At 40.2% G+C, this 15,696-nt stretch overlaps 1 protein-coding gene across 1 annotated transcript in view; it reads right to left on the bottom strand.

The window, feature by feature from the left end:
- The window catches only part of sorcs3a (sortilin related VPS10 domain containing receptor 3a), a gene marked incomplete at both ends in the record, with an annotated part of 290,454 nt that overhangs the window by 19,317 nt on the left and 255,441 nt on the right, over positions 1-15,696 (bottom strand). The window contains 2 exons of the mRNA XM_083937916.1: positions 3,202-3,335; positions 7,781-7,967. Coding sequence (XP_083794042.1) covers positions 3,202-3,335; positions 7,781-7,967 — 321 coding nt within the window. The remainder of the gene's footprint in view (positions 1-3,201; positions 3,336-7,780; positions 7,968-15,696) is intronic.

Below are 15,696 nucleotides of genomic sequence, written 5' to 3'. Positions count from 1 at the left end.
CAGCAGACATCTCTAGTTATCATTCCTTCATCAGGGTGATGTCTTAGGTCCTGTTTCATTATATGCAGTTCATCCATCAGTGGTGTGACTTATAGATGATAAAAACACAGGATTTATTTGAGAATAATATGTTTGGTAAGGTAGGGGTGTGTTAAGGTCAACTGTGGATTGACTTCGTATTAAGGCCTGAAAGAGATTTGAAAAAACTGCTTTTTGGACACGCCAGTAGCATAGCTCTAGGGGAGCCAATGTGAGTCTGTCAGTCCACTACTTTGATCAAGACTATGGTACCTTAATTGTTGGATGTATTGCCATTAAATATTTCACAGACATTCATGGCCCCAAGAGGATGAAGCCTAATGATGTGACTGTCTGAGTTTTCCTCTGGCATCTCAATGAAGTTGCCATTTGTGATCTTAAAATGTCTCAACTATCAGATTGCCATGGAATTAGGTACTGACATTCATGTTCCCCTTAGGATGAATTGTAATAATTTTGGAGATACTTTCTTTTTGTATTTATTTATTGAGGTCTAGGTCTGGTGCTATCTGGCCTATAGGTGGTGATGTAGCAGCAAAATCTCACTATGAAGGCAGGAATCTCTGTCTCCATCCATCCAGTGGACTTGGCACACTTGGCAGGTGTATTGCTGAAGACCCAAGGGAGTGCAGCGGTGAGTGTAAAGTCGATCAGGTAAGTGGTTCTCAAGAATGCAAGCCGCACTTCCGGTGGCCAGGTAATTGGCCTGCTCTGAATGGGCACAAGCTCTAAATAGGCACACCCCCTGACAACACTCACTCACTCATCTTCAACCGCTTATCTGGGGTCGGGTCGCGGGGGCAGCAGCTCTAGCAGGGGACCCCAAACTTCCCTTTCCCGGGCCTGCAAATACTGCAAACAGCAATACTTGCAGCCAGTAAATTGCCTTGTTCTGAATGGACACACACTCTAAATGTGCCAATCCCAAACAGGCACTGCACTAGTATATTTGAATGTGTCCAATACTTTGGTTTATATGCAACTAATGACATTCCCATCATCCACAGCCTTACTATGTGTTAACTAGGGGTGGAACGGTTCACAAAATCCACTGTTCGGTTCATATCACGTTTTTCCGGTTCGGTTCGGTTGTTTTTTTCTATTTCTTTTACATTCTAAAAATACCATGTATCAGATCTACAGCCTAATAATTAAAAGAAAAAAAAAAGAATCAGATATTCTTAAGGACATGTCATGCAATCATGCAAAAACTGAAATAATGAGGCAGCTTGTTTAGGGATTACTGTAACAATCTTAAAATAAATTGAAGGGAGATTTTGAAACAGTAGGAGACACATTGCTGCATTTACACGTTTATATATTTATTTGGCAAAAAGGTTAACAATTGTTTGCCTTGTAGGTAAGAATATAAACACTTTTACATTATAAAATCATTAAAAAAAAGGAAGAAAATAGGTTTTCTTTCACTAAAATACGCAAAAACAGCAATCACTGAACTGAGTGAAATAGGCTACATCAGGGCTGTTCAATTAATTTGGAATTGGGGCCCGTTGACAAAGATGAGGGGCCAGGAAAATATAAGCATCACATTAATTGATATTGTAAAACAATGCAGTGACATGAGTGCATACAGTATATTGTCTTTATTTTATCAATGTAAATATTAGTCATAGGCCTCAAAGTGTAACAAGCTCAAAAAACAATCCTTGTGTAATGAACAAACCTGTGAACCAGAGGGTTTCACTTAATTATTGGGCTAAAGTACAAGTTTGAGGCTCTTGTCCTTTACTTGAGTATTTTATTTACATGCTACTTTATACTTCTACTACACATCAGTGAAATATTCTACTTTTTACTGCACTACATTTATCTGATTACTTCAGTCACTAGTTACTTTACCAGGCTTACAAGTTCATATGAAACATTAGTTTATTCATAAAAACTGGACTGACAAAAATGAACGTAACAAATGCAGAGTTAGATGATTTTTCTGAAAATGCCTTCTCAACTTATCCTCTTTACACTCAGATATGGCTGTAGTGTAAACACAGGCTTCACAGAGACAGAAACAAAAACTTCTGTCCATTCTCTGGTGAACTGATGGTTTTCTGTGACAACCTTTCTTTTTTCAGAGTAGAAAGAAACATTGATGTGGTGATTTAACCACAGATTTAACCAGACAGAAACGATTGAGAACAACAACAAAGCAGAGCTTAGCGAGCTGTTGCCAAGAGGATTCAGAAACCCACGAAGAAGAGCGTAGCTGGAGCGTGCGTAGCTGGAGCGTGCGTAGCTGGAGCGTGCGTAGCCGGAGCGTAGCAAGAGTGTGCGCAGCGGGAGCGTGCGTTGCGTTGTGGCCGTATGCCTACAGGGCGCGCGTGAAGCAAGTCTCCCAGCGTTCCACCCCTAGTGTTAACTGATATTTAGCAAATGTTGGCATTCTAACATGCTAAACTAAAGTAACTAATGTAATCATCAGCATTTTAGCATTGTCAGTGTGAACATGTTAGCATGTCGATGCTGGCATTGCTGTGTCTAAGTACAGCCTAAGAGAACTGCTGGCTGTAGCATCTTAATGTGTTTTCACAGAGCAAGTGATTGCTCTCCTGCCTTCATTGTTTTTAACTGAAAACACTTTAGCAGATGTGTTGCGGTGGCAGTGGCGGTGAAATCAGAATTCATGATGGTTCAAATTTTACCATGGCAATCACAGACACCTCAGCAAGGGGAAAGAAGGGGCTAATTTTACTGAATTCTACATGTCCACTCCAGCATAAAGCAGACAGATAAATAAATAGAAATAGGATGGGAGCGACATCAGTTACAAAGTAGGAATATCTGCTCTAATAAATAACATTTATGAAAAACGTGCTGTATTGATTGTCATTTTGCTCTATTTCGCTGCATGATGAGCTTATACAAGGTGGTAAGACAGCCGCAGCAACACCCGCTCGCTGTTGGAAAGCACCTTTAGTCTTGACGAAAAGGTAGTTAAAAAATTAGGTTGAAAGAGTATTAGTGATCTATAAGTCACATGACTGATTAAAGTAAACTGGAAGCAGCCTGGGACACTAGATAGTTCCTCACTGTGTGTATTTTCTCAAAGTTCTCAATCACACACTGTCTTCATGTCAAGGTGATGTTTTATGTTTGTAATTACTTTATGATATGCTATTATACAGTAAAAGACGGAAGGATTACCTCAGTATTGTTGCCAAGCCACCAGAAGTAAGTAACAGTACGTGAGTGGCTGGGTAGGACCACTGCTGTGATGTTCACCTCCTTGTTCTTTATTACCACGAAAGGAGCGAGAAGCTGAACATGCTCCACTGAACCTAAGAAAGAAACACCACAGAGCTGAGATTATGCATGGTTACTTTGACACTTAAATGTGTGCTTTTTACATATAACAAAAAAACAAATAGGAATAGGCAAGATCACAAATCCCAAGTACATTGGGTGTGCAGCTTGTTTCAGCGAGAGAAATACTCCAAACACCATCACTTTTATATGACAGTATAGTGTGTTCAGTTTTCATCTCGCAGTTCAAAGACCTGCATCTCAGGTGACATGATAAATAGTCCAAAGGTGTGAATGTCACTGTGCTTCTCTGTGTGCTAGCTCTGTGGTAGACTGGCGACCTGTCCGGCATGATTCCTTGCATCTCGCCTAGTGCCTCCTCCATCCACCCATCCAACAAATGAGTGAGAAAATAGTAAATGAATTGAGTGGATTGACGAGATGTAGACGTATGACACAAAGCAGTGGTAGATGAGGATTGGGTTGTTACAATGCTGTGGAGACCTGCAGCGAGAGGTCTTACTTTACTTCAAAATCTGGCGTTTTCTTCTACTTCTACTTCCTGCAGCTCTAAAGAAAAAGGTGCTTTACAAGTGGTTTCTCATTCACACTCACACACATCGTGAGGGGTTCAGTGTGATTCCAAAGGACACTTCAGTAAATTGAAGTAAAAATTTAAATAAAAATTGTGGTTTTTTGGTTGAATGAAAAAGTAAACATGTCCAAGCCTGAAAATCAGAATGAACTGTTACTCTATGTTACTTAGTTTATTCAGCCTTGCATTGTGCTCAAGGCAGCCATAACCACAAGATGGGAGATTTGTATAACAAGCCACATGTAATATCCAACATTTAATAGTTTTGTATTTGACTCCATTAAATGTATGACTGCAGTAAATTACACATGTATTCAGAAACAGAAACATTTTTAGAAAAAGTTCTTTGGATGTCGGGAAAAACTTATATTCTGGAAGTTGCAGTATCACCAGGTTCACAGAAAATAATCAAGCTATTTTCCTCCTTCATGCCAGAAGGATAAAGACTTTTCAAATTCTGAATCCAATAATAATCAGTTGTAAATGCATGTTTTAAAGATTACCACCGCTGCATTAGAGCTTCCAGATACAGCTGCAACAGTGTGGCAGATTTCAAGCGAGACTGGACCATAGGATACAACAAAGACATTTCAAAAATGGCGGAGAAAAAGGCTATGAGCAGTATCATAAATAAAAAGCAAAAGATCAATTTTTACATTAAATTTGCCTCAGTAAAAAAAGCTGCTCTTTAATGTTGTTGACCTTTGTTTTTTTATTATAGTATTGATATTGGCATCTTTTAGGCACTGATTTATGCACACTTGTTTGTTGTGGCAAATTAGTAGGTAATATTTTGGAGACAGTCGTCCAAGTCTATCCTGACTATATACTTGCTGACACATTTGATTTATAGGGCTGCATAACAGTAAATTCACTGCCTGGAACTGATCATGAAAAAGTTTGCTTGACTTATTGAAAATACCATAAGATTAAATGTTTTTCTGACATTGTCTGACAGTATGAAGCGGTAACAAAAAAAAGATAGAAACACGTCTTATTTTAAAAGGTCCTTGTTGGTCTGTCACCATGGTGATGACAATAAAAAAAAAAGTCTTGACTCAACACTGAAAATATGTTGATGCCATCATGTATTTTTGACATGATACCTTCTGGATAATGCTGCAAACCTCCCCACTAAGAATGTAATAGGACCTGACAGGGGTCTAGGTTGCTTTACACTAATCTCTGGGATAAAGTTCCCTGTTGCGGACGGATGTACTACACTACTTTTGTGGAAATGCTCCAACGAAAGGTTTGTGTAGTGCTGTGGTCTGGGGTGTTCGTCTCGCCAAGGCTTCTGTTAGCTCTCATCCTCTTTAACCATAACTAATCTTTATCCCCACTTTGAGATACTCTGTGTGGTGTGTGTGTGTGTGTGTGTGTGTGTGTGTGTGTGTGTGTGTGTGTGTGTGTGTGTGTGTGTGTGTGTGTGTGTGTGTGTGTGTGTGTGTGTGTTCCATGCATATGTGTTGATTCAGAGAAGGAGAGAGAGAGTCATTTGGTATTAAATAAGCTAAGCCGAGAATTCATTGTAGCAGTTCTTGGCAATCCCCCAAGGTAATATGATTGCAGTCAGAAATGTATACAGAACACACTGGCTGACACATGAGGATGGCAAGAGGTAAAATGGATGTAACAAATCGACGAAAGAGCAACGAACAAGACAAAAGAGGCAATTTAACACACATTGAGAGCTTGCATAATTCCCTTGGAAATTTAAAATGAGACACTATTTTATTGCTGAGAGCATGACAAACCTGTAATTTATGATGTGTGCTGCTGTGTAAAATCTACTCCACTTAAAATAAACCATTGTTCTGGTGTTGAATCCTTAGATAACTGGCAATTAGTTGCAGTGGCCTTACAGTTATCCACTTCTCAGTCTCTGCCCACAGTGAAAGCTTGTATAAGCAAGTTTGTTATGACCTTTCTCCCAAAAGTTGTTTTGTGTTAATCACAGCTGCTGTATTACATAATCCTGTGTGTTTTAGGTCAGTGCAGTTCACTTCAGATGAGTTCAGCATGGATCAACAGTGTGGCTGTCGTTCAGGGAAACATATTTTAGCACCTGGAGCGAGGCAACATCACAAACAAATGAAAAGAACACATTGCTGCTTTAACTTTTAACTCCCTTAGAACCATTGGTGGGAATGAAATGACCATAAAGAAAATGAATTGTCTGATTGCTTAAGTAGTTTTTCAAAACCAGGGTTTGAACATTGTAATAACCAATGGTGAAAAGAAAAAGAGTATATATATATATATATGTGTGTGTGTATATATATATATATATATATATATATATACATACACACACACACACACACACACACACACTCAGCTGCCAGTTTATTAAGTCCACCTAGATAAATATAACAGCCCTGCAATAACCTCATGAAAGTTATAATGTCATTATCTAATAGATAATGTTGTACATATTTACTACAAAGACCTTTGACTAGTGCTCAATGATAGTGTCTTCTGAGCAGTTACAACATTAACAGTATATAGAACTAGAGACCATCTTACGATGGGATCACACCAGCTGTGATGCCAAAAACAGGCCAGGGACGTAAAGTAAGGGGACCAAGCCCCCTTGCCTTTCTTCCTACCCCCCTTATTCCAATGCCCATGCTCAGACCAAACCAGTCTGTGAACCCTGTCTTATTTTGATCTCAACTACACACTAACATTTCATGACTATATGCATGGTTGCAATGCTATCGCAGTGACAGAATCTTGCCACAGTACACACACACACGCACGCACGCACGCACGCACGCACGCACGCACGCACGCACGCACGCACGCACGCGATAAAACGACACCAGCATTGCTGTCACAGCGGGTAAATATCGGTGTAATGGTTTTTACCCAAAACACAAAGTTGGCAGCATATTTTTCAGTCCTGAGTAATGTCTGCAGTAGGGCTGCCCCCAAATTGTAGAGCAAGCACTGGTCGACCAAAAAATCCTAAGCAGACCATGATCCATGGTCGCAGGAAAAAACAAACATTTGGAGCCATGTCTTGTCAAAATGAAATGAAAATCTGTGACTGGCTACTAGTATTGGGCCTAAAAGACTGGAGGTCTTTTAATTTGAAGGGCCAGATACAGGAAGTCGTGACACTCACTTACTATCGGTGTTTTGTTTCTTTAACACGGAAACTTCGACATCACGGTTAGACAGTTAATAATTAATAGCCAATCAAGTTGGGAAAGACGTCTAAAATATGGGATCACTTTGAAAAGAACAAGGATGACCCCAAGAAGGTCACATGCAAACTTTGCAAGAAAAACTTTGCCTATCACTCGTCCACAACGAACATGACCTACCACCTTAAAACATGTAAGTGATGTTAGCCTAGCCTAGCTACCTGCCCATGGTGGTCCGTTCCGACAGTCTCCTTGCTGATTTTTTCGGACACATTCATAATTAGAATCTGAATAATTTGCCGGTGTCATTAACAGGCGTCAGACTTATAGCGTGTGGATGTGCGCACTTGTAAAATAATGGCTATTAGTAGTTATGTTGATGATGTTATTCAGCCGCTGAGGCTATATTTTGGGGAGCAGCCCTAGTCTGCAAGGTAGTCCTTTCAGACTGCATACAGCCCAAACAACCTTTACCAGTAAGGAAGAGCAGCCTCAGCCTGTTTGTAGCCTGAAAGGCAATACGCAGGGCAAGTGTAGGAGCAAAACTTGCTACTGCTCGTCATGTTCATTGCTTTATGCTCAGATAATATTTTACAGTGACGCGGATCAGTGTCATCTGGCCTCTGCTGGAAACAATAAAAATGAGGGGACAAAAGGTAATGTTTCAATGGAAACAAAACAGAAAAATCAACTTATTGGGAAGATTTGAACTTGAAACAGCAGAACTTACATGTGACATGCAGGAAGAGTGCTGTGGTGTCATAACCCAGCATGTTCTCTGCCAGCGCTGTGACACGGAATATTCCAGCAGACTTGTAGATGTGTTTGATCCCCTCCTCAGTCCAACTCAGGTTGGAGTAGGACACGGCTGTGCCATCGCCGAAATCCAGCTGGATGTTGGTGCGCATAGAGTCACCCTGAAACACAGCACAGAAGGCCCTGATTCAACTACAGATAAACACTACACACAGACATCAGAGTGAACCAGACAAATCTGCCAGCCTGTGTTTTATTTGCTCAGGCTATGACAGACAGCTTGTGGAGCCTTTACGCTTTATGCAAAATAAGTGATGCCGTCATTTTTGGCTGGCACACCCTCGCGCTGGGGAGACTATGGGGAGCATAAACTCAACTTAACTAACTTAGCAGCAAAAGAGCCGTCCAATCTCATTACGTTCATTGAATAAATGCACCAGGCTTTGAACTGTGAACACACCAGTTTTTGACGCTCAGATCAAGAGCTCCGGAATTAAGAGCAACAGGGTTCCCACTCTTTTCCAGAGAAGATTTTCCAGGACACCTTTATTTCTCTGTTGTATGATAGACAGGGATCACGGCACGCACTAATACTGTATGTTCCTCTCTGTGGAAGTCTGATTTATAAAATCCGCAGTCTGTGGCTATAACTTATCTGTAAAATAATATCTTACATGCTAAGACATTTTGACTCACTTAATTAGTGTAACCAAGTTACAATGATGATTGGACAACTCTCACCTCCGCTATCTTATCTCTCTTACTTTCCCCCTGTCTCTTTCTTTAAAAAAAAAAAAAAGAAGCTAAGTAAAAAAATTATAAAAAGAGCCAGCAAAAGTATCTGCCTTAATAAAAAAAATTAAAAATAAACATTAGGGGTTTTTGGTGTGTGTTAGGCGGAGGTATATTTTGGCTAAAGCTGTTTTGATCATTTTGATATCACCAAATTATCCTCAAAATAAATAAAAATCCACTTCATAGTAGTTTCACTTAGATAAAACTGCTGTTTTTCCCAAAAATCAATTCTTCCTGCCGCTCTTAAACAGCAGCCTACACAGCAAGTTTCCACAACATAACAGTCTGTTCAAAACACTATTATACATAAACTAACATTATCATTTGAACGTCATTATCCTGAACAGAACTCAGCACGTTGAGATGGATCTATATATACACAGACTATTTGTTCATTCTCAGCTCAGGAAAAGTGGAGAATGTTGAATTCATTTTCCAGGACAGTACCAAATTTTCCAGGACGTGTGGGTCTGTTTGGGGAGGAAGCCGGGGAGGGTGGATGGTCAAGATCAGAATGTGAATATAAATCAAAGTCAAACAATTTCCATTTACTTAAAAGTGTAATTCCGGTGCAAAATCATCCCATGGTCTTTAACAGCTGGATGTGGCTAACACTGATTAGCTCAGGACAGTACGATGAAGGCATTAAAACAGCTTTTTTAATACTGCTCAAAATAACACCAAACCTTTGCAGCAGCATGAGAAGAGTCCCTACACATAAAACAAAGCACCAATGGGCTCCTTCCTTTTGGACTGACTTTGGTAATCCACTTGAATGGACTTTACTTTGAGAGTCCAACACTCTTAATAAACTCCGGGTTCACTAACTACATTGTTGATGCTTTGTTTTATGTGTAAGGACTATTATCATGCTACTGCAGAGGTTTGGTGTAATTTCTAATAAGTGTTAGCCACGTCCGGCTGTTAGCGACTCTCCTGGATTTCTCTGTTAATAGTTGTGACATGAAAAAAACTGTCTCCCTGGTTTATTTGATGTATGTAAGTGCCGAAGACGACCATGGGATGATTTTGTGCTGAAATTACACATTAAATTAAACCACATCTAAACACAAAGTCAAAACTAGTGGAGCTTGTTAGGAGGAAAAAACAAGATCTGCCAGGAAGCAATATCAGATTCTTGACCTTAATTCACATGAAAAATGAAAAAAAAACTTTTTGGTTGTATGCACAGACTACTGGCTGTTTCTTTCACCAACCACCCACATTCAGCTACTGCAGTGCAGTCTACAGTGAAATATGTCAGGATACATTTCACTCTTACCGGAACTAACAATAATGGAAACAATGTCACAATTTATTGCTGACTGTTGCTGCGGACGCAGTTCTGATCTGGAAGACCGCCTCCATCAATCCGCATTAAGAAGTCTGCTAAATCTAACTGCAGCTGTGGCAGAAAGATGAAAAAAAAATCTTCAGTAAGCAGTCCTGAATAAGCTAAGTAATATTGAATATGAATTGAATATTGAATGAAACCCCTGCATCACCCTGCCAGAGCTCCGTTCACAGTAATGAGCAGCGTGCTTTACATGATCCCTTATGTAGCTATGACATAATGAAAAGTGATTTATGTTTTGTCAGGAACACAAATCACTGTGGGCTACAATCAACAAATAAAAGCTATTTTACCCATTATAAAATGGATATTCTAAACCACTGTAACTTGACCCGAATTAATTTACTCAAACAGGAAGGTAACACCAAGGACTGTCAGGTGAGAGACACTCAAAGTTTCAAAGGTGAAAAAACACAAATGAAAGCCATGTCTTCGAGGTACGCCCCACACACACGCACACATGCACGCACGCACGCACACGCGCACACACGCTATAGCTAGCGTTAGCTAACTGGCTTATGTTATGGCAAAAATGACTCTCTAAACATAAAATCATGGCACCACAAATGAAGCTAAACTTAACTTTAATGTACATGGTGCTTGTGCACTTGTCTCACCTGTAAACGCAGTAAAAAGGAGTCATGGAGGAATATTGGCACCCCGATCAAGCTGGCTATCCGTTGATTGACTTATGCTCCGACTGGGTTGACTTCCTTCTAAGAAAGAATATCAGTGCCACTCGCTACCATAGCAAAGCCGCTACTACAAGGTAATAACGCAAACTATTAACAAGTCTGAAAATAATCACTATGATGTCCAGGGTTCCACATTTGCAACACTTGAAACATGTAAGAAGTGAATAAATGTACTTAGTCAATGTGATATGAGTTTTCTGCAGAGACGCTAGCACTTTCTGCTCTTATCAAATGTATGTTCATTTTCATCAAAGTTACACTTTATAATTAGAGCGCTTGTATAAAGTTTGGTAATTACTGTTCTTTCAATGATTCCACTTCCAAACTGAAAGTACTCAACATCTCTTGAGTGGAATTATTACTGGTGGTTTCAAGTGTTATTTGACTAGTTTAGCAAAAAATAATTTGTGACAGTTTGGTAAACATTAATAAATTAAATGTAAAACGCATGTAACTTTTTCAAGGAGTCTCAATAGATAGATAGAAAGATGTGTGTGTATGTCAGACATGTGCATCTGTGTTTAGACACCCCACCCCACCCCACCATGTCTGACTTTGCATGGTGTGTGAGTCTTTGGCTGCCTGCACAGTTTCCTCTGGGAATCACATCTGGCACCATACGAGGATCAGCACACGCATCAGTGTTGGTGGCTCCAGCTGCTGCAGCGACCGAATCTGCGCTCATCCCCCCAGGCCTGTGGAGGCAAACTCCCTTCCTCCCATTTGCACATTGTAGCGCAATGCTATCGGGATCTTCATTTGTGACAGCGTATTTGCATGCTGGCTTCGCCAAAACGCACAATAAAAGCAAACAAATACACTTGTTGTTCATTTTCTTTTTCCTGTCCCCTCTTTGTATGCTTGTGAGTTTGAAATCACGGGAGGTTTGTTTGAGACTTCTGGGGATATTTCATGTCACCCTGCCTGGAAAATGATATCTTTGATAAGTGTCTGGTGAGAATAGAGAGCAGCTAAGAACAGGGCCTGACAGTGCAGGCATTGTTCAGAGCTGTAATGAGCTGGCATGCAAACATGACTCTGTCTTGGTGGCGCCAATGTCACTCAGCTCTTCTCTGTGTCTGCAGTCCATTCTGTGTTCACATTCGCTCTCTGTATCAGCCACAATGGGATTCACTTATCTGCATGAGACTGATGCTGACCCCTTTCTCTAAATGTCACTCTTTGTGCGTGTGTATCTCCCAGTGCTGAGCGGATCCAAACACATCATGGCTGGAGCCTTAAGGCTGGGACATTGCGGTTGGTTTTCAATAAAAGCACTGTTGTAAGGTCTGAAAAGGGTTTGAATACACAGGGCCAGCATTTGTTCAGGTGTGTGTCAAACCTGAAACCAAAACGTGAGGGTGGTGGGTGACAACAGAAGACAAGGCAGCTGTGAATCATTTTGGAAGTCATAAGTAGTTATATAGACAGTAGACAGAGCAGAGTCTGGGTTGCAGGGGGGTGTCCAGACTTTTTTTGACTTGGGTGGCCAAAGTGGGGCACTGACTTATGCAGGGGTGGCATGTAGTTTGTGCATGTGCACACACATATCGGAATAACACTAACCTCTTGCCCACAGACTATTTGTCTTTCAGAGGCTGTAGTGAGCTTAGTTGAAAATCTAGAGTGAAGATGTTTGTTGGTACTCCAGGTCTCTGGTTTGTGGTTGTAAAGTTTCATGAGGCTGTGATTATCCTAGAGGTCACAACAGATACATTTATACCTTATGTGCTCTCACTACAATGAAATGGTTGCTATGGAGACGATCATCATCACACATGAATACAACTGGGTTTACTGAATCCACCCCAGTATGCAGAAATAATCAAATACAAAATTTAAAATAGAAAAGAACACATTTGTATTGCAGGGGGAAAACTGCATATTTTTTGCGCCACACTGTCTGGATTATTAAAGTGGACATGTATGTAAGGAGAAACTCTTGTACCTATGTACCCATAGAACTCATTTTTCATTCTGATATCTTGAGGTCAAAGGGCAAGGGACCCCTTTGAAAATGGCCTTGCCAAGTTTTTCCCTCGCCAACATTAAGCCTGACTTTGGAATGTTACTTAGACCACTTCCCTACAAGTTAAAATGATGTGGTTGTACTAATGGTTTCCTTAGATCATTTCATTTCTTATGATAACAATAAGTTATCATAATTCTATGGGGGAATTGTTGGGTCTATGTTTATCATAGAGTGTGGTCTTTACCTAGTTTATAAAGTGTCCTGAGATAGCTTTTGTTATGATTTGGCACTATAAATAAAATTGAATTGAATTAAATATATGCACTGTAATTTTAAGCTAGACCCTATTACAGCCTATTAAAGGCAACCCCATGGGTTTCTGACTGGGGTGGCACCTAGTCCCCGGAGAAACAGCCCTGCCAGGTTGTATTTCTGAAGTGAGGGTTAATGTATGAGCTGTAACATTTTGTCAACTGTAAGATTAGACACAAAGTATTCTATCATTGATCAAGAGCTTTTCCTGACAGGATAGTATAAGAGGTACCATTGGTGAGAAACGACAAATTCTAACACTATCTATGAGAAATAATAAAACTACTTGCCCTGACATAAAGTGGTAGTTCAGCTTTTTTGAAGTTTGATTGAATGAGGTACTTATATAAAGTCAGTGTGCTGTGTGAGGGAAGCAGTTGCAGCTAAGGATCTACTCACACTTACCATTGGTACCATGCCCAAGCACAATTCATGGCTAAAGTCTAGTTTGTTTGACCAGTGTCGGTGCAACTGTACGATAAGCAAGGTGTGAAAAGTTAGCCCACCTTTTCCCCCAACTCGCCTGACATCCCCTGTGACATTTATACTGACTACCTCCTCCTACACGCACGCACGCGCGCGCGCTTACACTCACACTCAATTAGTTTCAGATGGTTTGTAATTACGCGCGGTGCCGGCAACCGCGACGTAATTCATTCATGCGCACTCGCTATTTTCATCCATATTTCAGTTACTCACCAAACTTCTGCAACCATCATAGCGAACGACGCGGTACCCGTCGATTCTGCTCCATAACCCATTTAATTCTGTTAGTCCATACATTGTGCACCCAAACACTGACAATACACTGATACACTCACTTTCACTTCCTGGTCCCGCATCATTTGTTTACCCCCAAGGAACACGAGCCTTGTCAACAGGCTATTTTATTCCCTGTTCGGGATAGGGAAGTTTGGATTTGAGCGGGGAAGCTATTTTGGACAACACAAAAATGATTGTCGTATTGAACTGTGATTATTATATAATATTATTTAAATATTGAGTTTATTATTATTATTTTTTGTACTGAAATGCAGGGGAAATTATTTCAATGTATGCGGGATAGGTAAAATATCAGCTGCAACCCTAAACCTAACCAAAATGCCCTGTCACCTTGGTTTCTCCCAATTATCTGAGCCCAAGGGCTCTATTTAAAGTGAGGGTTTTTTCCTGGGGTTGAGTCTGGAGAGTGTGAACTTGCTGAGAGGTTGTTACAGAGAATTGAGAAAAAGAGAATTGTGCGTGCGTGTTTGTTTTTGCGATCGAGAAACCTGTGGGTTCATTTTTGGTTTGTTTGTTTGATTTATTTGGGTTTTTTTGTTGCCATTTGGGCTGTAACTGTATATTTTTCTCACTGTAAATAAATCTGCACTTTTCACCGTCATCCACGTTTGCTGGCTGTTGTGTTCTGTTAAAACACAGCGAACCGTTCAGCGGCATCTTCTTAAATGTCTGTCGCGGGGAACAGTCGTATATAAATAGAAATCAGTACCGGCCTCAATGCTCACGCTCATGCTCGTGCCCGTACATGTGCATCCGTGCTTTACAAAATTCCACCTCTCTCAACCAGACCGCGGCCGCGGCCAGACCGCAGCCAGGGCGCGGAACAGTTGTACTCACACAACTAGACTTTAGCCTTGCTTGGGCACGGTACGAATGGACAGTATGAGTAGACCCTAAACGTACTTAAGTCATCTTAAAAAAAGGCCTTTAACTTCATTTTCTCAACATATTCCTATGCATTAAGCACACCTTTGCTGTGCACGGTATTACTCTGCAGATCAGCTGCTTAAGTCAGACTTTCTGTGGTTTAGGGAATAAACTAATACAAGAAAAATAAAAATGAGTTATTATGACAGCAATGACAAAATGGCGTTCACAGTGGGCCCAAGAGTATCCCTTTATGAGCATTACAACTTTATGAGTAAACAGAAGAACATTTACAGAGCGAGACTGAATGTCTGAAAGACAGAGGGGAAACCTCTGTGGAAACAAGGTGAAAATATTTTAAATACTGTGTACAGGAAGTGAAATGGATATTTAGCTGGGTTTTTTTCTAGGTGGCTAAAATGAACATGAACAATGAATCCAGTGACGTTGTGTAGTGTTAAATGTGTCACTTGTACACACACAATGAAGTAACATCCAACTTCCTAAGGAGCCTTTTAGCCTCTTTTGGTTATTGTTTCGGTTTCCACAAAAGTAAGTGCGTTAATTTAAATATGCATATTGATTTCGTACATTTTGCTTAGAATGTAAGTACACTCAAATACTAAATGCACCAAAATTATGAAATAGTTGGAAGAAAAAGGATTTCCTTTCTTTCTTTTAAAAAACAAAAGCGAACCTCATTGCAACACACTTACTGCACCATAAATAGATACAAGCTAATTCCAAACAGATTCTTTTTTTTTTAGGCAGTGCAGCTATTAATCATTAAATATAATTCTAAACAAAGCAAACAAAATCTTGAACATTTTAAACATTTTGTAATGTGATATTGACGATAGGATGGGATGTTTTTGCCCAAATGTTGCTGTCATGTCACTGTTGCATAGCTATTCACTAAAAATTGATAAAAGTTGAAAGATAGGGTCTTTTGTGTCTTTTTGCTTGCACTTTTTGGTTTTAGCGGAAAGCCTGGCAAGAAGGGAAGTTAAATGATCTAGGGCTCATCAAAACTACCTTGTTGGTTGCCAGGCTGGTAACCAAGCATCAGCTTTTGGCTGCTGAAACTGAAAACATGGTTGCCATTTTAGTCA

This window comes from Echiichthys vipera, assembly GCF_963691815.1.
Source record: "Echiichthys vipera genome assembly, chromosome: 2".
Classification (NCBI taxonomy): Eukaryota; Metazoa; Chordata; class Actinopteri; order Perciformes; family Trachinidae; genus Echiichthys; species Echiichthys vipera.
The sequence above is the reverse complement of the archived record's forward strand: the minus strand, read 5'-3'. Positions and strand labels throughout refer to the sequence as shown.